Source organism: Falco naumanni, chromosome 3 (assembly GCF_017639655.2).
Source record: "Falco naumanni isolate bFalNau1 chromosome 3, bFalNau1.pat, whole genome shotgun sequence".
In the NCBI taxonomy this organism is placed as follows: Eukaryota; Metazoa; Chordata; class Aves; order Falconiformes; family Falconidae; genus Falco; species Falco naumanni.
Genome location: NC_054056.1, coordinates 25639135 through 25662401, shown reverse-complemented (window position 1 = coordinate 25662401; position 23267 = coordinate 25639135). Strand labels below are relative to the sequence as shown.

At 45.9% G+C, this 23267-nt stretch overlaps 1 protein-coding gene across 8 annotated transcripts in view; it reads left to right on the top strand.

Moving 5' to 3' along the window:
- The first annotated feature begins 1071 nt into the window (after positions 1–1071).
- HIVEP1 (HIVEP zinc finger 1) overlaps positions 1072–23267 on the top strand; it is a 130512-nt gene continuing 108316 nt past the window's right edge. For 4 of the 8 annotated variants that reach the window (XR_005826722.1, XM_040585805.1, XM_040585804.1 and 1 more), the window contains exons 1-3: positions 2433–2462; positions 3711–3784; positions 5210–5356. Coding sequence is in view for 7 of the 8 variants with exons in the window: in XM_040585805.1 (XP_040441739.1) it covers positions 5317–5356 (40 nt within the window). In the remaining variant the exon portion in view is untranslated. The other 4 variants (XM_040585801.1, XM_040585802.1, XM_040585799.1 and 1 more) reach the window with 4 other exon arrangements.

Here is a 23267-nt window from a genome sequence, read left to right as displayed (position 1 = left end):
ACAGAGGCTGTATGCACACACACACAGGTTGTATGCATACATACAGGCACAGGCTATATGCACACACAGAGGCTGCACACACACACAGGCTGCATGCACACATACATGCACACACACACAGAGGCTGCATGCACACATATGCACAAGCTGCACACATGCACACACAGGCTGTATGCACACACACAGGCTGCATGTACACATACATGCAGGGATGGAAGGGAGAGAGGGAAGGAGAAGTAGGAAGGGAAGGGAAAACGCAGGCTGTATGCAGACACGCAGGGTGCATGTACACATACATGCACACACACTCGCAGGCTACATGTACACATACATGCACACACACAGGCTGTATGCACACACACAGGCTGCACACACACACACAGGCTGCACACACATGTATACACACACATAGGCTGCATGTACACATACATGCACACACAGGCTGTATGTACACAGACATGCATGCACACGCGAACAGGCTGTATGCACACATACACGCACAGGCTGTATGCACACACACATACACGCACAGGCTGTATGCACACACACATGCACAGGCTGAATGCACACAGACATGCACGCACATACAAACAGGCTGTATGCACACACACAGGCTGTATGCACACATACATGCACAGGCTGTATGCACACACACACAGAGGCTGTATGCACACATATGCACAGGCTGTATGCACACATACATGCACACACACGCTGTATCCACACATACATGCACAGGCTCTAATGCACACACACATACACACAGGCTGTATGCACACACATACACGCACACGCTGTATGCACACACATACACGCACACGCTGTATGCACAAATACATGCACACGCATGCTGCATGCACACACACACAGGCTGTACGCACACATGCATGAACACACACACACACGCTGTGTGCACACGTACATGCACTCCCCGTGCGCTCCCCCCGCAGCCGCTGCAGGAAGCCGGTCCCCCGGCGCACCCCCGGCGCAACCCGCCGCCCGGGCCAAAAAAGGGGCGCCGCGGCGGAGCGCGCGACGCGCCTCCCCCTCGTATTTCCTCCCCCGCCCACTCGCGGCGCGGCGGGGCGCGCGGCGGGGCTGGCTGCCGCCCGGCGTGGAAAGTTGTAGCGGCGGCAGCAGGATGCGCGGCGCGCGGTGAGTGCCCCGGCGGCGGCGGCGGGCGGCGGGGGCGCGGGGGGAACCTCCGGGATCTCCGCCTCAGCCGCGGCTGGCTGCGCCGGGGGTGCGCGCGCGCGCGAGTGTGTGTGTGTGCGTGTGTGCGCGTGTGTGTGTGCGCGCGGTCGTGCCGGTGCCCCGGGGGCCGGGCCGCGCCCGGGGGGGGGGGAAGCGCGACGCGCACCGGGGGGCGGGAGGGGGGGGGCAGCGGGAACTTTTGCCCCCGGGGGAGGCGCCGCTTCGGCCAGGGCCCGGGTGCGCCAGGGCCCCTCCCCTCGCGGGACCCCCGACGAGGGGCTCCCCCGGGGGCGCCGCACAGCCCCGCCGCGGGGTCCCGCCCGTGGTGGGTGTGTGTGTGTGAGGGGAGGGGGGAGGGGGCGCGGGGAAACTGGCCCGGCTCGGCCCGGCGCGCGTCTGTTGTGCCTCGCGCCGGCGTCTCCCCCCCGCTCCCCGCCCCGGGCCGCGAGGAAACCCCCTCGGTGACCCCTCCCCCGACCCCTCCCCCACCCCCGCCCGCCCCGGCCGGGGAAGGGGGCGGGGCCGGGAGACCCGGTGACGTCACTGCTCCGGCCCCGCTTCCTGCAATAGAAAGTGAGAGAAGGTAAAACACCCCCCGCCCCCCCCCCTCCGCGTCACCCCCCCTCCCCCCCGCGCCCCTCCCCCCGCGCCCCTCCCCCCACCGGTGACCGGGGCGCCGGGGGGCGGGGCGGGGCGGGGGAGCGCGTCTCTCCCCCGGGGGAGCCCGGCGGATGCGCCGAGCCCGCCCGTGCCCGCCGGCCCTCCCCCGCCGGGCCGCCCCGCCCCGCCCGCCTGTCAGGGGAGGCCTCCCCGCCCTGTGCCTGTGTGTCCCGGCGGGGGGGCGGGCCCGGGGCCGGCGGGCTCCCGTGTGGGACATGGGGGGGGGGGGGAGGGTCCCGGGGGAGGGGTCTGCCGCGCGGGGGGCGGGCGCGGCCGGGGGCCGGCCGGCGGGGGGCTGTGGAGGGGGCCGTGCCGGGGGGCGGCGCCTTGGCCGGCCCGGGGGGACGGTGCATGGAGGAGGGGTGGGTGTCGGTGCCGGGCGGTGCGTGTGTGTGCGTGTGTGTGGGGGGAGCGCGGGGCCGGGCGCGGCGGCGGCGGCGCTGGGTCATGTTTGTGTTTGAGGTTGTCAAGTGAAGGAGGCTCCCGGCCCCCCCCCCGCTGCCCCCCCCCCCCAACCCACCCCCCCTCCCCCCCCTGCTCCCGCCGCCGCCGTCCGCCGCGCAGGGGTCGCCGCGCTCCCCGCCGCCGCCATCAGCCGCCGCCGCCAGGTTTGCAGCGGGCCCGCGGGGGGGCGGGAGGGGGGCTCGGGAGGCGTCGCGCTGGGGGGGGATGGGGGGGTGCGGGGCGGGACGGGCGCTCCCCGCCGCCCCCTTTGCGCGGAGCTGCGGCAGCCACAACACAATGTGCCCTCCGCCGGCGGCGGGGGGCGGGCGGGGACGGGGAGGACCGCAAGGCCCCGCTGCCCCCCCCCCCGCCCCCAGCCCCCCTCCGCCGGGCCGCCGCGGCCCCTGCGGGACGTGCGGGGACTCCGCGCTGGCGGCGCGGCCGCCGGCTGCACCCCCGGCCCCGGGCGGGCAGCGGCTCTGCGGGGCGCTCCCCCAGGTCCGGGGCCGGGGCCGTGTGTGTGAGTGGGGAGGGGGGTGCGCCCAGCCCCCGCGGCTCCTCCCGCCCCAGCCCCGCCGCCGTCCCCGCGGGGTGCCGGGCTGCGGCCGCCCCCCCGCGCCCCCCGGCATGTGTGCAGCGCTTTGTTCGGTGCGGCGTTGCAGAGGGGTTTTCCCAGGCTCCTCCCTCTTTATTCATTCATGGTTTTTTTTTTCGGTTGTTTTTTTTTTTTTTTTCCCCTTCCCTTCCCTTCCTCCTTCTCCTTCCCTCTCTCCCTTCCCTTCCATCCCTGCTCGCACATACCGGCGGCTCTCCGGGGCCGCCTCCCTCCCCGCACCGCTCCCGACCCTGCATTTTTTTTTTTTTTTTTTTTTTTTTTTTTTTGAAGGGGGATGCGTCCGCCGCGTTTACAAAGGCCCGCTTCTCCCCCTCCCTTTCCCCTCAAATTAAGGAGGGAATGACTTTTCGCCTGGGTCCTGTGCGGTGTTTCCACCGTGGCTTTCACACAGCCATCTCTTCCCTTCCCACCCCCCCCCCACCCCCCCGAAAAAACGAGTCCTGCTGGGAGCGAGGGAAATCGGTGCTTTTACAGCCTAAAATGAGATGTCATTTGTGCTGCAGGGCAGCATCGGGAGATGCTTATGGTTTACGGGCACCCGGCGGGGGGGGGGGTTCAAACTCCTGCTCCCAATAACTTGCGTGAAGAAGTGATGGTGTTTATTATAATCTTTAAAAACCTCGGCCCGGCGGCACCCCCGCAACAAAGGGGGGACACTGAGGTTCAGGGGGTGTGCATCGCTTCCAGCAATCCAGCCACTTCTCTGCATTTCCAGTTTTTGCCCGACACCGGGAGAAAGGGACCTGTGAGCTCTAAGGTTTTATTTCATTCCTAAATCTTTCTCTTACCCTTGCAGATAAAGTGGTACGAGGAGAACAACTTGACAGGCTGCCTGCTCTGTTTTGGATTTTTCCTTGTTTTTCCTTTAAGGTGCAGTAATACCCTAGTGAAGAATCATTAGTCAGAATAACATTTTCCAGCCTTCCTTTGTGTCAGTTGCAGTCAGTTTCTTCTCCTGTTTGGGTCTTTTTATGCAGCAACAGACAAAAGAAACATTAAAAATTAATGGTTGTATTCCTCAACAGTCTGCACGCTGAATGGGTGGTTGCAAGTAGTCTATTTTAAGTGGGGTTGCATTCCATTTTTGTAAAAACATGGTTGTCTTAAAAAAACCCAACAACAAAACAACCAAAAACCCAGAAACATTACCCCCCTCTGAAATTAATACTTACAACAAATGTTAAAAATTCTACGTACTTCTTCCTTCGAGTAGCTATGCCTAATCAACTTGTCCATATTTGAGGCCATTCTGAAGTTTATATGAATTTTTAAAATTTCTTCCCAGTGTTTACTAAAATAACCTGACTGTTAACATGAGGTAGTACTACTATAAAAAAATAAAAAAAGTGAAAAGTGGTTAATTTTTTTTTTAGCTGAAGGGTGGAATTAACCGGTCACTTTCTTTTTTAAGTTCTTATGTAAGTAGCTTGCCATAGTTCTTTGAGAGATTTCACATGCTGTAGGACTTCAGAAACTAAACAAAATACTCCTTTAAACTGGAATCAAATGGCCAGAATATTTGAAAAAGTGAGCAAATTTTGTTAATCTTAAAAAAGAGGCGGGTTTCGGGATGCAGATGTAGGTTTGTGCCAATTTAGCAGCAGATCTGTGTCTTGGGCTATTAAAAGAATCCCCTGGTCCGTGGGGTTTATCTGTACTGGGGCTTTGCTGGCTGCAGCCTCTTGCAAATGCAGGGGGGCTGCTGCTGCTGCATAGGACCGCACCAGGGCAGAAACTTGCTGTCCAGCAGCTTGCAGGTGGGTCAAGAGCCAGTGTGATGCTCTGCTGTATGCTGATAATTTTGGCAGAAATATTCCATGGGGAGTTCTTTTGGACTTGCACACTCCGTGTAAGGAACCCGGAGGTAGCTGATGTTGCAAATAGGATGACTTACTGCTGATGCTGTGTGTGTTTGCCCTTCGTTCTGCTCTTCCCCGACCCCAAAATGAAGATCCATCTCTGAAAGCCTGATGTCAAGTTTTGGTTTAGTTTTCTGGATTTATTTGCATGGGACACGAGTTGCTGGAAGATGTTTTCTGGCTAGAAAACAGCTGACAAGTGTGGAAAAGTGTCTTAGTTTTCTCATGCTTCCTGAGTAATCCCAAAAGGAGTTTCACCTTCATGTAGTCTTCTTAAGATACTGGAATGTTTCACTCCATAAAAGGATAGGTACAGAAATATTTCTTGCTCTTCGCTTGATTTCCATAGCCTCCTGAGGATGGAAGGGGGCAGATAGGTATCTTTGTTTTCCCTATTAACGCATACATCTCACAACTTTTCTTTCTCTTTTTTTAGCATACGGATTAACTGACCCCTTTGACAAGTTTATGGAGCTGCCATCTCTCTGCTTGCTGTGCTTTCCATTTCTGAGAGGAGAAAGTGGTGTATGAGAATAGAGGAAAATGCCTCGGACAAAGCAGATACATCCCAGAAATCTGAGAGGTATGTAGCTCTCAGCTGAGACAGAAAAGCTCTTGGGGAACTCGGCTGCAGTTTCAATTACGAGGTTAGAGGAATATGTATTTAAGAAGTCTGTTTTGATCCAAAAATAGTCTGCAGGCAAGTTTTAGGAGTTGTCCACGAGACAGCTCTAATTTTGAGAGAAATAAGTGGAATCTGTTATTTTTCCTGCAGTCTGTGTGCTTGATGGCATTCTTGCAGCTTACAGCAATAACCAGCATGAACTTTGAAAATGCAGATGAAGATGTAGCTTTCTTACCAGAGAATTTACAGTCAAAATATACAGGGAGATGGGAAATGCGTGTAATGCAGAAGCAGTGTCAGATCTGACAGCCGGTAGTTGTTTTTCTTAATAGTAATCAGTTTGGCTTGCCTTTTGAGGGGTTGAAACTCTCCTCCCATGCATGCCTCCTCACTGTTTATCATCTGTCACCCACACTACCTCGGGCATTGCTAGCTTTGACCTTGGTCTCCTGGCTGTCCTGCCTCTGCACAGCCAAGTGATAGCTCGTTGGCTACTGAAAGGAACAAGCAGGCAAGCGACCTGCTCCAGGAACTGGCAAGTGTACGTGTCCAGGCGTTTCCTTGCACAAAATCCCGGTGCACTTAACCGAGCCCAGGACTGGCAGATGAATGTGAGGAATCTGATCGCTGTCTGGGCAGAAGTGGCCCTGGAGGAGTTACACGAGCAGACGTGCATGTCGAGGGAGAACACCCTTCCATCCCCACCCTCGTGCTCAGCTTTTGGGAGAGCGTGCTTCCACCTGCACCCTCACGTGTAGCTGTCGTCAGCTTTTTGTAACGTGAGTTTTGCAGTTGCAGTATGGAAGCATCCCTCCAGAGAATACGAGCGATTACAAAACACCCAACATCAAGTTTTAGGGGCAGGAAGAGCATTTGATTCCGGTTTTAACTTCTTTATGCCAAAACCCAACAAACATCCGCGTGCGTTTCGGTTGGTTTACAGCTGAGAGGCTCTCAAGTGCTAGTGCATACAGCTGGAGCCGAGACCTCATGTTTGTGGACTGCTGCCACTGCTACCACTGAAGACATTTTTTGCAGTGTCTTTGTTCAGGAAGCTCTGAGTAGTATTGCTCAGTGTGATGGATAAACCTCCATCACAGCTGGGGAGTTTCACGTTCAGGTTGATGCTGTTTCCCCTTCTCACGGAACGTGAAGCAATAAAATAGAGCCCAGTTTTTAATATTGCTGCTTACCAGGTTGCTGACATAGCTGAGCTTATGCTTTCTGATCAAATATGAGAATGGTCTAATTTTAGTACTCCGTCTGATATCTGCACTTCTATTGCCTGTAACTTAATAGGAGTTAAATCTATTGTAAAGCTTTCTATTCACTTAAATGCATTTAAAATAAATAATCTAATTAAACTCTTAATTGTGTAAGAAATTAATTGCTTTTTTTTCCCCTTGCATAATTTCCCCAGTCATTTAGCTTTTATCGCCCCCTGTAATAGCAGTTTTCATCAGTTCCTATTTTTTCCACAACTAATGGAGTTCTTGAATGAATTACGATGAGTTAAATGTTGAGAAGGGAAATAGAGGTATACAGTGAGCCCGTAATTTGAAATGATGTTGGAGCGGTGAAATGACATTTAAAACAGCACACAGGTGCTGCAAACCTCAGCACGTTGTGAGCATATATTGCTGCTATTGTGAGTTATTAGAGGTGAAGTGATTTGAAAAATCAGTTTACTTCTCATTAGTTATGCCCTATTTCCATTTTTAGTCTAGATAATGAGGAAAACTGGATTTCAGTTTCTTTAGTCATTTTATCAGTCTCTGAGAATATTCCAGAGAATATTTGCCTAACCCCTCAGTTTTTGCTGGAACGTGAGGAGGCTGAAAGGTTTCACAGGTCTGGTTTGTGACAGCGTGTTTGTATGTATGCAAAGCTAGAGCTGTCTTAAGTCGATGCTCTTAACCATGAGAACTTTAAAAAGTGCCGTTTTTTAATACTGTGGTTCAATCTGTGATAATTAGTACCAATAATAACTAAATGCACAAAAAGAATGAATGTCTGTGGTCAAAGGTGAAAATCGACAAACTCTTGTAACTTTTGAAAGACAAAGATGCAAGATTAAGTAACCTGCGTTTTTAGGTTAAAAGGTGGTGGGTTTTATTTTTGTGGGTTTGTTTTTTTTTTTTAATTTCTCTAAACCTAATTGTCACCTTTTGTACTATGTACAAAGAACGCTCCGTGGCCTTACCTGGCTTCTCCCTCTCTCTCCCCTCATTGCCCCATAGCGAGTTTAACTGGAGTTGTCTGGAGCCCATCAATGTTTAACTTTTTTGAGAGATCACTGATGAACAACCCTTGACACTATCCTGCTGTGCATCAGATGGGTTGCTTGGGTTGTACTTGCGGTCCAAGTCAGCCTGGAGAATAAACAACCAAGTCCAAGAACCTCAAGTATTTTCCTCTAAAGAAACCCCACTGTGATCCAGCTCTCCCGCTGCCCCCCCAAAACCACACAGACCCCCCCGCCCCCGACACGTTCCTGTTAATTAATTTGAGGTTTGCTGCACCATAGGAGTAAGTTTTGAAGGTTTTAATATTGCCTGTGTTTACTGTAAGCAACCTTATTGTCTGGGGAAAATGGAAGGAGCGTTGTTTAATATAAAGAGCTAAATTTAAGATTCTGGCAGGAAACCTTAAAGCTGCTCTTTTTGTGACATGGCTTGATTTTACTCATTTTGTATACTTCTGAGAGAGCTGATGGCGGTTGGCAGAAGTATCGGGATCAGTGAGGATCAAGTTTATTTTTTGTGGGTTGTTTTGTGTGCTGAGGTCCTCTCCCCTTTCCCCCTTCTTGGCTTTTGCTGCCTGTTTAGATGAGTCAATATAGCGCTTTACTAACCTGTTTTTACAGCAGGAAAAAAACACCCCAACCACCCTGTATCAAGAGGATAGGATACAGAAAGCATTATTTTGCAAATAAACAAAAAATTAAATTAGTTGGGCATTTGTTTTCATGACTACGTTAGTGACATGGTGTTAATGCCTGACTGTGGCTGAACAAGCGTGTTGTAGCTAAGGGTACCGCTAAGGCATCTGCTGTGCCGCGCTCGTTTTGCTACGTTGCTTTGTCACATCAGCCTTTCCTGCTTCTTACTGCACATACATCCTGAAGTCAGAAATGTTACCATCACCAGCGGACCACTTTGGTAAGAGGAGTTGTGCACAGTGTCCGACTGTCTCTGGACTAATTTCACAGTCGTGGTCGCCCCCAGCAAGTAGGGGTGAGTGGCTAAAACAGGAGAGAAATGACAGTTTTGCAGGTCTCAAAAGGATATGGGTTGGATGCGTGCAAGTTCTGGAAAATGCTTAGTGATTTTGAAGGTGACGGCTAAAGATATGCCTAGGAAAAGTCTGGCATGGGCTACCTGTCAGCCGTGTGGCTGGAATGGAGTTCATAAGCAGGTATTCCTGATGGTCTCTTAAATAGCAAAGATACGTATTGTGTTGCTAATCAAAAGCATCATCACTCCCCCTGCGGAAAATAAGTGTGCTGCAAAAGTGTGCTTATTCAGATATCCAGAGGCTGCCTTTTCTTAGTTTATTTGTTGCGTGAAATTGTAGCTCGCTGAAGCTAACAAAAAGGTGACTTTGTGGTTACACCCTGTATTTACATGGCCTATTGATACACAGGTGTAACAAAACGTGGGGTAGAAGCTGTAATGTATTCCCAGAAGTACAGTTACATTAGTGAATCATGCTTTTAGCAGGGTTGAGTGGGCTTGGTTTGTTGTCAGATGGTTGTGAGGATACAGAAGGAAAAACAACTCATGTTTTTGTTTACTTAGAAGTACCCAATTGCAGAGTTTAAAAGGAAAACTAATCTAATATGTGTACAGCATTTAGCTTGGTGCTCTGATTCACCAATACAGAACTGTATCAGAAATATTTTGGAACTTTCTTTCTAGATAAGCTTTCTGTTATTTTTAAGAAGGCAAGTTGTGGCTGTTTCTCTTTTTCCTTCTCAGTCAAATATTTCTATTTGAAACAAATGGTGGACAGGCCCATGAAGTTCAACAGCCATCTCCTAACACTTCACATCTGATAAGGAAATGCAAGTATAATATGAATAGCTTTGCTCAGTAGCTTGATAGCATTGCAGCAGTCTGAAAACTGTGCTTAAGTTTGCTGGAAAACTGGATACATTCCGGGCCTTACGATGTCCAGGAGAGCTAGGCATCTGCTGTGTCTTAAGGGTCATTTAGCAAAGACTCCTTGAGTTGGTTCAGAATTGTAATGTGCTTTTGCTCCTGAAAACAGGCCTGTCTAGACTGAAAGTTGACAGGTTGATATTTCTTATTAGTGTTTGGTCGTGTACTCTATAAAACTTGAGCATCGATTGGTGTGCTGTGCTTTAGTTCATGATTTGCATCAAATGACTTGAAAAAAGTGCTGAGATTTCTCAAGGCTCGCTGCTGTAACTTGTGCTTGCTTGGCTCAAAAGAAATGTGCAAGAACAACAATTGACTTTTGGGATTCGGTATTGTTTCGGAGGCAAAAATAATACCCCACTTCAGGGTATTTTTGAGGGGCTGTAGATGCAGTATTGGTACAGCAGAAGTGCTAGTGGTCTGCGCTCTGCAGCGTACCTGTGGACATCTGTAATGATGCTGTATACATGTCATAAATTTCTGGAACAAATGTGAGATGGAGGTGGAACAAGCAGTCAAGAGTTTTGACTCGGTGACTTTGTTATAGAAATATCCTGTGATTTGGCTAGCAGTTCTTGTTTCTGTATATCAGATTGTTTTGTATGATGACTTCTGCAAATCAGATTTGAACCCAAAACCTCCCTCATGAAGGTAGAGAGAGTGCAGGGCTCTGTTGGTGTGTCGTCAGCTGGAGTACCAGGAGATCCACCTGTAATGCAATGAATAGACCAGCTCTCTTGTAGACCATAGAGGTACTCTCTGACTTGTGTTTCTCATCTGGGATGTGGAATGATGATGTTTGTTTTTGTTTTACTTGCTTAGAGTTTAAAATCTTTAGGTTGTTTCTTGCAGTCCGAATGGTTCAACATCTTGCACGTTAGTTATCTTCTTGGCTGCAGCCCTTAGATTTTATTGTAATGTGAATAATGTCTGATTTACCTGTGAAAAACTATCTAAAATACTCTGCAGTGTAAGAAGGGCTGGATTTAAAGATGTGGTTTGCAACCCTTTCCCATCATCTGTCCTGTTCATGTATTGTTCCGTGTACCTAAATTTTGTCGCGGGTTTTCAGCAGGGTCTGGTCCTATTCACTGCACAGGATGGTTGGGGCTGGTGTCAGTGGCCACAAGCGATGGACAAAAGCCCATTGAGAGCGAGTTGCAAGAAGGGAAAGAACAGTAGGGTGGATAAGACTCTTCAGCGTTGCTTTGAGACAACTGCTTTTAACTCCTGCCTCTACCACTGAGTTTCTTGTGTGAGACTGAACCGCTAATTGCATGTGCTGCATTTTGCCAGAGTTGAGATACCTGGGCACAGATTCTGAGTTTTTGCTGCTGCAGTCGGTCTGCTATGGCTACAGTTTGGATGCAAAACACTGCAAAAATTCTACGTACCTTTAAAAGAAAATATAAAAAAATAGAGGTCTAGATAACTTAGTTGAAGATCCAAGATTAGCCAGCACTTTTGGCAAATCTTTTAATCTCTGTATGCCTCTTGTTTTCTGCCTGTAAACTGGAGATAGCAGTACCACGTCAGCTTTTAAGAGTTCAGAAGATAAAGTAGTTAGCGTTGTAAAGCAGACATTTGGTGGCTAAATAACGGAAAAGATGATGAAGAAACTAAAAGCAAACGGAGCCAAGCAGTGAGCACAGCCCATGTTACGCACTGGCTTAGTTTGCGTAAACACCCTTGCATTTGGCATTCTCCAACTTCTTGCTGCTTCACTTCACAATCTTAACATTTAAAAGGTATTCTTTAGGCTTACTTCCTAGCTTTTAAAATACTAAACTAAAAACTCCAGAAGTTCCACCGTATTGAAGCACAATGCTTGTCATATGAGTCATAGATGTGTTGGGACCTCAGACTTTTTTTGCTGCGTGAGCCGTGTGGCACGCTGATGTGCCCCGCGTGGACCTGGCGCCGGAGAGCGGAGAAAGACATTGCTCCCATCGGTGAGTGTTCGTCATCATGTTGCAGAGTTTCAAGCTGTTGCTGAGAAAGCCCCTGTGGCCAGGAGGGAGTACTTACTGCAGGAAAAGTCTCTAGAGAGGGACATCTTTAATGTCATTGTTTCCCAATTGGTTTCGAGACTGGTTTAAGCCATTGCGTCTGGAGGAGGAGGAGGAGGAGGAAGCAGCGAAGCGAACCTGCCTTCTGCCATCTCAGATGCTCGTTCCCTGTGTTGTGTTGCCCTCATCGCTTGTGTTCGCTGGCCCTGCGGTGGAAGAAGTAGTGGGACCCAGAGTTATCTATGGTTGCATCACAGGTTGGGGGTCACCTTTGTTCTGGGTTGGACGGTTCCCTGGCAGGTGACAGTGCCAGCCCAGGAGGGACAGCGCAGGGTTGTCTTGAGCCTCTTCCTTGAGCTCGTCATGAAACTATGTTGGAAATCTCTTATTTGCCTTGTGTAAGCAGCAGGCTGTTTGAGCTGCTTTAATTGTCCAAAACCAAGTATAGATTTTCAGAACGATAACAGAAGGTGTGTTCCTTTTTTCTGGTTTCATTGCTTTTCCTTCTAGAACCCCCCTGATCTATTGACAAGGTTCAAAACTGGGAAGCGATGAAGATTCTTAATAGATGACTTGAAGAATACTAGTGTACTGGTAAAACAGCAGGAAACTGAACTGGTCTCAGTTGACACCTTAATAGAAAATAAAATAAAACACTCCCTCTAAAATTTGGCGTAGAACTTTCATTCAGAATGGACAAAATTTGGCTAAGATTTAAGCAAGTAAAAAAGAGGTCCAGAAAACCAAACTTGATTGTAGCTGGCACTGCTGGCTTTGAACATGTATTTATAGATTTCTGCATATGTACACTAAATACTAGGAAAAGAGAATGGGGATAATGCTAAGAGAGTCTGCTGGATACAGACACTGGCAAAAATAGGTGCTTTCAAAGCGAGTTAAAATAACATGAAGAAGAGGGATAAAAGGATGGTATTCCAGCTAACAGGATTGCAGAGAAATACCTGCAAGAATGTTGATGAAAGGAAAAGAATGGAATAAGGAGCTTACTTTTTTTCTCTTGATAGTAGAAAACAACAAATTATATTTTTTTATGGAATATAAAATCATTATAATTGCAGTTAGAATCAGGCTTGAGCTGGAAGAAGTTGCTGAAGGGTAAGATTAAAAAAACCTGAATTCAGACAGAAACGAAAAAAGCAGCAATGAACTGAGGCTTGAAAGCTACATATAAGCCAGTTAGATATCTTTCAGAATACAGTGAAGTGGAAACAGTGCAGATCTGTAATTCTGCCTCACCTTTACATCCTGTATCTTCTTTATTGCTAATTGAGCGTGGAGAAAGAAATGCTACAGGATTTGGCATTTGCTGAAGCATGAACTCCAGTGTGTTAGGAAGGTCGTGAAAAAAAAAAAATTGCAGCTGTGAAAAGAGAAACAAAAAGTAAGATTTCAGCAGTTGCTTTTTCGAACGTTTCTATTAAAGCAGGCTGTTGGCTCTGGGATGAAACTGAGTCCAGTCTTTTGAGCCCAGGAAGAATTACATTTTGTTAAGAGTCCAGCTTTCTTAGGATAATTTAGAAGAATATGGCACTGTTGGTTTGTTTAAATCCTTGCATCTCCTAATAGATGTTGGTTTTCTGTGAATATATATGTAAGGTAACTGTTTTAATGTGTGTGGGGTTTAATGTGTCTGTGTGTGTGTGAACTTAACGACCAAAAAAACCCCAACAACCACTTCTAATATGTAACCATTAGAAATTAACGTGTAAATAGTAAAATCCTGGACAGGCTGGAGAAGCTTGGTTAAGAGAGTCTCCTTGCAGGTTTACGGTCATCTACATCTTAAATGACTGTTTTAATAAAGCTAAAGGTTTACAGTCTGGTGTCTTTCTTAATTGACTTTTTACTGCTTTAAAACTATGCAAGTTTCGCTTTTGACATTCCTGTCAGTATTTTCAAACTTTGAAGGGACCGGTCCACTAGCCTTTGCAGTTGCCAGCTGTCTTACTGTGCAGTCTTTTATCTAGCCCAGTAAATTTTCCAAGAATATTGTTACCACTTAAAAATACCTTGTTGCAGTGGATTCTGTTTGATTTAAAAAGGTACCAAAAGAACTTGCAGCATAGTTACTGTTTGTTTCAAACTTGCGTGGTGCCTGAGTTAGGATGCTTGAAAGGGTTTGTGTGATAAATGCTTACCTGCAGCTCCAGGCAAGGATTCTTGGGCTGTGGGAAGAATTCCCAGTCCTTGGCCCTTGGCAGGGTGGAGGCATGCAGGACCTTGCTTAGGGAGCTCGGGAACAGCACGTGGTTGTCTGCATGTTAGGGGGTAGTGTCTGTTTGACCTAACAATGTGCAAAATTGCTGAAGAGGTAAAAAAACACTTTTTTTTTTTTTTTCCTAACCGCAGTTAGTCATTATCACCAAAACAGTCACCCTGTAGCCCACCCTGATGTACTCAGTAAGCTTAGAAAGAGACTTGCATTTTTGGGGCTGTGCTGTCTTGGTTTCATTTTTAATCCTGAAATTATTCCCTCTCATGGCATGTATTTTGAGTTTCTTCTTATGATCAGACAATTTGATTTCAAATTGCAAACTGCTGTAAATATTTATGCTGGAAGACATAAAGGAGACATCCTAGAGCTACACGTTTTCAAGAAGCTAGTTATACCACTATGTATTTCCTAGACTTGTTCATTCTTTGGTATGTTAGACTTCTCTAGTAAGCATTTTAGCTCAGTAATGGCTTGTGAGATGATGGAGAGAGAAACTCAAGCTCTGACTCGGTTGGAAAAGTAAGATTTTCCTTGCTAGGTTAAAACGGATGAATAAACTGGACTTTAAATTTCCAATTTAGATGAATTGGGCAAAGTGCAGTCTTTCCCTCCACTTGTTTAAATGTATCACAACTCAGAATATTTACATTAAGAAGAAGGAGCAAGGGAAAAACCCCTGCGGCAGATGTTTGGAGACTTTGATGACGCATTTGTGGGGGAAGTGGGGAAGCTCTGGTTCAGTAGGCGAGGCAGTACTGTTTGTTTTTATGCAAAGGCTTTTTAAATGCCCTTAAAGCTTCTCTCAGAATGAGGTTGCTCGGAGAATATGCTGACTTCGTGATTCCTGTATGACCTTTGATGGCAGACTGAAGAAGAAATGTCTTTCTAATGTTCCGCAGGTGGTGAAAAGTGGAAGGTGGGTTTTCGTTAAGGCAAAGTCAAGAGTCTACGTACTTGAAAATTTCATCTTTCACTTGAGACTTTGTGGATACTCATGTAATTGGATCTGGTTAGTGCAGTAAACTGGGTTTAACATCTTTGATTGCCAGCAGAAGCAGCAAGTAGGGGATGCATGTTCATATGTTAAATACCCTGTAAAGTTTTTTTTCCCCCCTGAATTCCTGTGCGTTTAAAGGATAAGTTCCCACCAAGTCCCCTTCGTAAATCCTGGGGCAGACCTCCCGGATTAAAATTGCAAAAGGTTTGGAATGAGTGCGGGTAGGAAAAGCAGGGGTTCGGCAGGAGCCTGTGGTGTAGCGTCGCTACAAAACAACTGTATGTGTGTTCCTAGTTACCTATGAAATATGTGGCTTACGCCCTGCCAGTGGCAGTAGTCATGGAATATCCAGAGCACACCGCATGATTTCCTCTGATTTTTGGCTTGATGTTGGGGGGTGGGAAGCAGGGTAAGGTAATGTTGGATGGCATTGTTTCTAACGACTGAGCTCTGCGAAGTCAGGCGGGAGTTTGCACGCTTGCTCTTACCCCAGAGGTTGTAATGCAGACAGAATATGGAGCCAGGAAAAAGAAAGAAGTGTTTAGAAATGGCACTTGTAATTTCTGTGGTGGTTTTGCCTGTAAGGGATTTGCCTATAAGGAATCTCTAGCCATCCTGCTTTTTGAAGAGGAGTGCCTGTCTCTTACACAGAAGATGTACAGATTTTACCTCTCTCCCTGCTTCAGGATTTCTTACAGGATGAAGTATTTCTGTCCCAGATCTATGAAGGGAACACAACGGTGTATGTATTGTGTTTAAAAAAATAATCACTCTCTTAAATTTTTTAGCAAAACACCTAATACGCCAAAATGTTCCTCTAATTCTCTGTTGTCAAGAGGCAGAGCTAAGTATGTATATTGTAATAGTTTGATGGCTTGAATCTTAAAAGAGAATTGCCTTCTTCACTGTAAGGGCAACGCTTTTGTGGCTAAGAGGCAGATTAGGAACTCTGAAAATACTAAACTTCGTTACAGGGATGATTTAATAACTTTCAAACAAATATTTATGTAGTGTACACAGCAGACTTGCTGAATTTGTCTCAGCTATTGCATGCATTTGTTACAGGGGTGAGATAGTATCTTTTTGTATAACGACTTATGGAATGTTTATTTATGTTTTCCCCTGGTGTTTTTTCTTTCTTTTAAATAAAGTGTATTTCTGTGCCAATAAAATCTTAGGTTTAGTTTAAAACGCTGTGTATGTATGTTATGTTCAGGTATATGTGTCCATTAGCATGTTTCAAAATAGTGTTGTCTTTGTGTGCTTTTTCCTTTTTTTCTTACAATTCTAGAACATAACCTGAAACAGTGATGTAAATTCTGAAGATACGAGAGGAACTGCCGTTCTGGTATAGGATGATTTTACTTTTGTGTCAGACTTGTGAAATGCAGTTTGTCTCCAGCACCTCTTCAGCAAGGTTTGGTACCCGGCTTGCTGGAGAACCTGGCTGCCATCCCTGTTCCCGTACATGACATCCATTGCTGCCGTGGTAGAAAGCAAGCCAGTTTTTGTTGTTTGCTTACTAAATGCAGGTCTACTTCCCTGTTGAAAGGGTCAATCTTCCATCCTCTTAGGCTCATTAATTAGGCTAGTCATTAGACTTGCTCAGAAGCCCTGCAGTCTTAACAGTTTATGGTTTTCTGAAGCTTTCGGTTGTCTTGGTGTGTCATCTGCATATGCAACAGAATTGTCAGGGAAGCCGAAGTTCCCTGCTGGAGCAGGTTGGGAGCTCCTGCCTGGGGCCTTTGCTGGAGGGATGCGATATCATACCGTGAGTGGGCACCATGGGCAGACTGGGGCACGTCCCAGAGCTCGTGGGAAGTTTTCACAGGCATCCAGGTGGGATATGGCCTTGGCACAAAACAGGCTTTAATTATTAATGTTTTTCCAGTATCTTATGGGTGACTTCTCTCACGTCTTTTCAAAAATAAATGAATAGTGCATTCCTCTTTGCAACTACAACTTTAACATTTTTTCTTCGCAAGTTGTTTTTTTTTTTCTGAGTGTTGTTTCTCTATTATTTTTTTTTTCCTTCCTCTGTGCTTTTTTTCTTCTCTCAATCTTTTCTTCCAGAGTGACTTCCAGTTCTCACTATCTATGAATATTACTTCTGTACCATTCTACCTGCTAATGCAGATATAATCAACAGTCTAGTGGGCATCTAGAGCAGGCAAGATCATAGCATCGTCTGATTCTTCCCTGATTTTTCCTGCTGTTCTTAAGCCTCACAAACCTGTGGTATTGCTAACATCTTCCATGCTTTGGTTTGCTGCCTGAACAAAGCTCTAGGTATAAAGACATTCATACTGAAGTGACCCAGAGTGTACATGATGAGGCCTGAAAAAATACAGTTAGCAAAGTATGTTCTTCAGGAGTAACATCTTGACAGTGCTTTGAGAAAGCAGGAGAAGAAATTTGCTATAGAGAAGTACAGTGTGTTAAGAATTAAGGTTCAGAGGTTTGAAGAGTGTGGTAGCTGTCTGTAACATGCTCAGGAAGCAATGCCAAGTATTGGATTTTCAGTATATCTGAAAACTGTCCCCATTATTTTAGGCACTATTTCTACCAACGGTGTCTGCAAGAGGAAAGATCAAGTGTGCGTGTGGTTGCGTTTCTCTTAGGCTTGTATAAACACATTTAGGATTGTTTGGAAGTGCAAAAAAAGAGTTAATAGTTAATTATTAGAGTTATATAATAAATAAAAATATATATTTATATTTAATAAATAGTCACATAAATAAATATAATAAATATATAATAAGGAGTTAAGAGTTAATTATTTTCCCAACTTGACAATAATTTATTACTTTTTTTTCCTCCTTTTTTGGGGGGTGAGAGAGTGTGCAGGGGAAGGTCTTCATTTCCCCGTTCTCTAGGAGATTTGCATTTGCATGCCTAACCTCCATGCTTTAGCAAAATGCTGACCAGATTTGCACAGTAGATCTCTCCTGTTTACTGTCTTGGACTGTCAAAGTAGTAGAACAGAGCGTGCGATGAGCAGGCTGCCGTGCCCCACCTGCCTCCCAGCCTCCTTTCCTGGGTCTGTCTGTAGCATCAAGGGTAAAAGATACATTGAACCCGTTGAGATATTTTCTTGTGGACCTTAGTATGTCACCTGTGCTCAGGTATTAAAAGCTTATCAATGCAGCTTGTGAATTTCTGGTGTTCAGTTTGGCTGGGAAATCAGAATTTGCACATCATGGCCAGCCACAGCCTTAGCCCACTGATGATGGTCTTCTGCAGTTTGATGTATTAATTACAAAAAGCTATTTAAAAATTACTTAGAAACAGGGAGGAATCTGAATGTTGATCTCCTACTGGTGGAAAGTAATGGCCTGAAAAGGATGTAGTGGTCAGTGTTGTCCAGAGCTGAAAGTTTCTGGTTAACCACGTATTTCTGCAAGGGCATTCAGAAATTTGGAATACTTTAAAATCTAGTGATGGAAGGAAAAGGGGCAGAGGAAACAAAGCCTGCTTTTAAGCTAGCAGAAAGCGATAATGTAAATGCACAATTATGTGCTGGCTACCTGCAAATTAATTTCAGTCTCACATTTCTAGTAAACACTGACGTAAAACATGTCTCCTGAGCCAGTGTTATAACTAATCAGCTTTTTCTCCAAGAGGCTTGAAAAACACAGTTTTGGCAACAGTGACTAAGATGGTATTTTACAGAAGAACCTCCAGTAAATGGGAAGAGAGCTGGTAATCAGTTTTGATTAATGGGTCTACATTCTGTTATTTAAATGTTTACGTCCTGATTAGCATGTATGCTGCATTTAAATACGCAGTTTTACTTTAGGAAAATTTGAGGCATGGAGAAAGGAGATAATCTTTCAAATGCTAAAGGCTGGGGATGTGAAGTAAGAATCTTGCAGGAGGTGCACCCACCTCCCTCAGCCTTGTAAAGGGATACCTCGTGACTGTTATTTTCACTTAGTTGTGAGATTATGGGGTCTCTAAATCAGATATGGTTAAAGAAAAAACTGTGCGTATGTGTGGGTTGGTTTTATTTTCTTTCGGGGTTTTTTGGAATTTTTACTTAGTCTACAATTAAGTTTTAACTGAAGTGTTAAAGCATTTGTTCACAAACTAAGTGTCTCCTGCTCCTTGTTTTGTTAAAGTCAGAGGAAGCTGAGCATGTACAAAAGTCTGTGAGATTTTTCTGGATTATTTTAAGAATTGCCAATTTATGATAGCATCTGATCATTTAAATCTGCATTTCCATTGTGGTATTTGCTTCATGTATGTGTGTGCAGAATAGTTGCTATTCCATATGTTGTTCATAATGTTTTATTTTTTTCACATAAAACCACCGATTCTGATAACAGTTGTTAGGTACCAAAATATAGTGGTTTGCTTTGCCAGCTTGCTTCTGCTGCAAAGTTGAGACTTTTGGCCAAAAGAGCACATACATCTTTCTGGGTTGCAGAACCTGGCTTTGTCAAAAACTGACTGATTCAGCAGAAAGGTTGGCCTGCCACGTAAGCGCACCATAAAAAACGAGCATCTGACAGCTCTGTGGCTTGAAGTAAGTGGATCTGACACAGGCATATGGAAAATTCATGCAACAGGGATACTGTATCAAAACAATTTCTGTAGAGAGGCAAAACCAAATCCGTTCCCTCCCTTCCTCCCTCCTTTGCTTTCCTGTGACTTTCTGTTTTTACAGTGTTTGCTTCTCACCTTTTGCCTTTTAAACAATTCCTGTTTAAAATTTGACATCTTACATGAGGATTGACCAGTTCCTCAAAGAATTTTTGGGTAGAACTATTGAGCTTGGAAGGGGAATATTCACCTGGAGATAACATCAGGGAGGTGGTCCGCTTTTGAAAAGCCATGGGTTTTCTTCCACTTAAGCTAACTGTCCAAAAGGAGAGACAACACACTGTACTTGTGCATTGGAAAGGGAATTCCTGTGCAGGATAAGTTGACTCTCTTTCTTCCAAAGGAATCTCAATATTCTTTCTGTGCCCTCTGATGGCACAAACCTTTTCCCCCCTCCACCTGGCATGTTTGTTGCATTGTGGTTTTTTTTATCCTCTGCAAGGATTTTGCATTAGCCTTCTATCTGGGCTCATAAAGCGAAGACTGCTGTTGTTTTTGTTGCTGAAGGGGCAAACTGTGAAGGGATGGGAAGTAAACACAGGCAAGCAACAAAAACAGAACAATCACCCTTCTCTCATGGCAAGCAAGGCTATAACTGACCTTGCCGGCTTATTTTGTCTTGCATTTACTTTTCTTTTTCTTTTTTTTTTTTTTTCCTCCCCCCCTCCATCCTGCTTCAGATGTTTTTAAAACTGTTAGACATAAGCAGTACCAAACCCAGCTAATTTGCAATTATCAGTTTTCCAGCATAGGTAATACCCAAACTACTTGACACTCTGTGTTTTCCATTGGTGTTGGACTAGCATTTGTGCAGCCAGTTCTCTCTCTGCTACAAGAAAAATGAAAAAAATAGCTGGAACTGACTTAGGCGTTCATCCTTTCATTTTTCTCTAGCCTCCCTGAAGTTATCCAAAATCAAACCAATTTGACAGTAACACTTTTTATCAACTACTGCGGCTTCCGTATTTTTTGTTACACTTCCTTCAACAGACCTTTCAAAATAAGGTGTTGCTGTTAAAACTACCACAAAGCCAAGAAGTGGAGGCACAGGAGGATTTAGAGACGGCTTAAGCAAGGTGTGTAGGCACCTAGACTCTACTAATGCCTGAGGAACTGCTGCACCCAAAGCCCTTGCTGGATCAGGCCCTGGAATGGTGGGTTAGGGTCATGCTGGGGGAATGAAGCCAGGTCTCTCCTGGCTGCCCTGGGTAGCTGGGGTCAGCATTTGCCAACAGAACCCTCTCCTAAAATTTTTGAGCTATGTAGCCGTCTTCACAAGACCTACCCCCCAACCACCCCCATCGTGTATTTGTGCCTAGTTGTGTGAGCTGTAGATAAATGAGATCTAGATGTGTTTGTCCAGGGGCCCGTGCCTTGCTGCGCCCGTGGGACATGGCTCTGAGCAGCATCACTGGTTCCAGGAGCTGCCCAGTCTGCTCTTCCCTCTTGTGAATCTCTTCTGAGGGAAGCTTTCTGTGGTGAATGAATTACTGAAATGAAGCGCCTGAAGATACTGTTAGACTTTCGTTCATCCTGAGAAGTAATTAACAGCTGGATGTCTCCTGAGAATTAATTCCCTTTGGTAGTGGCCACGTCCTCCTCTGTGTCCCTGCGACAACATTTGTGTGTCTTCAGTTCGGCTGGGCTGTTGGCAGTGGATATGGCAGACGTGCCCTGAGTGTGCAGATCCGTGTGTATGGTGAGCCTGTGCAGTGGACTGGGGCTTATACTCTTAATTTCTGAAGCACTAGCCCTAGCAGGTTCAGGGGAGCCTGGCCCCAGTTATGCACAAGCTGTGGATTTTTATGCACAAGCTGCAGCCTGGTGAAGCAGCTGACTTGATGCCTGGGGAGCTGCACTAGCCTAGGAGCCACAGAACATGAATCACAGGGATTGCAGCCTCATGGCAAGGTAAAGGGAATGGACTGCTGGCTGTCTAAAGGTTGGAAAACTTGCTCTCCATCACTGTTGCTGTCTCTGTGCCCAGGAGCGCTGAGGAGCTCTGCGTGGAGCTGCATGGTGGAAGTTGACATGGGTTTATCCCTGTATGTGTGCCCACGAGAGAAATACGTGTTTGGTAAACAAATTTTAAAATGCCTGGTTTGTTCCTTCTGCTTCATATGTAAATCCCAACGTGGGAACTGCATGTATGCTTGCTCAGCATTCTAAAGTTGTAGAAGGCTAACGATGCTGCAGCGTGGGGGCGTGAAGGCACTCTGTAGCTTTTTGTGTGGTAGCAGCAACCAGGGGTGTGCAAACCATCCAGGAGCCTGCTAACGGGTGGAGGAGGGGGCTGTCGCTCTCCCAGCAGGTTACTCCTTTGCTCCCTTGAGAAAGCTCTGTGTGATACACACGTTGCAGATTACGAGCAATGGGACAAGAGGAAATGGCTTCAGGTTGTGCCAGGGGACGTTTAGATTGGATATTAGGAAAAAATTCTACACTGGAAGCGTGGTCAAGCACCCGAACAGGCTGCGGGGGAGGTGGTGGAGTTACCATTCCTGGAAGTGTTTGAAAAAAGACGGGTAGATGTGGTGCTTAGAGGCATGGTTTAGTGGTGGACTTGTCAGTGCTGGGTTAACGGTTGGACTTGATGATCTTAAAAGCCTTTTCCAACCTAAGTGATTCTATGATTGCATCGCTTATTTGGTACTCTCACAACCTATACTGAAAAATCGTTATAACAACAATGCAGACTTCTAAGTAAAAAGTCCATTGGAAAAAGAAGCTGAGTTTTTTCTGGAGACAAATCCAATCACCCCACCCGTTTTTTCTCTTCAGAAACTGGAGCTCAGGAATTGCTACAGTAACGAGTGCTCTTCCAAGTCACAGCGGTTGCTTCATTCCCTTCCTCGTGACTGTGCTCCTGTGGTGCTGAGCACGTACAGCAATGCTCCCGAGCACAGTGTGTACAAAATCCTCCATACAGCCCCGCACACCCCCCCAAAAATATAAAAAATTAGTAGTTTGCAGTTAAGTGGATAAATATATTCCCCAAGGGCAACTTTGTCCACACTTGTCTGTATCTGATCCCAGTGTTGGAGCATTCAGCTGAGAGGAAGGGGAGATTAAATATTCCAGCTGAGTAGTCTTTGCTTCTTCCCGATTATCCATTTCTATTCATGCTTAATGCCCATGGAAATATCTTTTGCTTACTTTATTTTATTTGCTTTTTTTTTAAATCAAGATAAATTATACACAGAGTATCTTACCTTAAAAACTGGCTTAAAAGATCGTATTTGTGCAACTAAGACAAGAACTGGAAGTAAGAGAAGCAGTTTTGTGGCTTTTCATTCAGTAGTGATTCATTTTATGTGTACTCCTGTATTGAGCTGAGGCTTTTACTTTGCAGAAAAAGAAAAGCATGTACTCATGTCAAGAGCATAATTCCTAGTTATTTTCAGCAGGTGCTTAAACACATTTGTAAATTCTAGCTTATAGCTGAGCAATTCGCCCTCAACCCCTTATATGTAAATTCATAGCGGAGGACACAATGAGGGGGTTGAGTGTATAAATGATACCTTTTTTTCCAGTGTGGAATTCCCATTGAGAAGTCAGACCTAAAATATCAAATATTTCCACAAACAATTGCTGCACATTGAGCAATACAACCAAGGAGGGAGCTTCTGCCGACAATTTCCCAAATGAATGCAGGACTCCAAGTTGAGCTAGTTTATATATAGTTTTTATTATTGGTTATACGCTCTTACCAAAAATCCAGATGTGCTTGAATCATGCAGCAGATTAATGATACAAAGTGGCTGTAGCTGCAGGATTAAGGTTTCTTTTGTGTACCGTAGAGGATACAGTAACTTCCAGTTAATGATTTCAAAATATTTTACAGAATGCAAATGAGCAA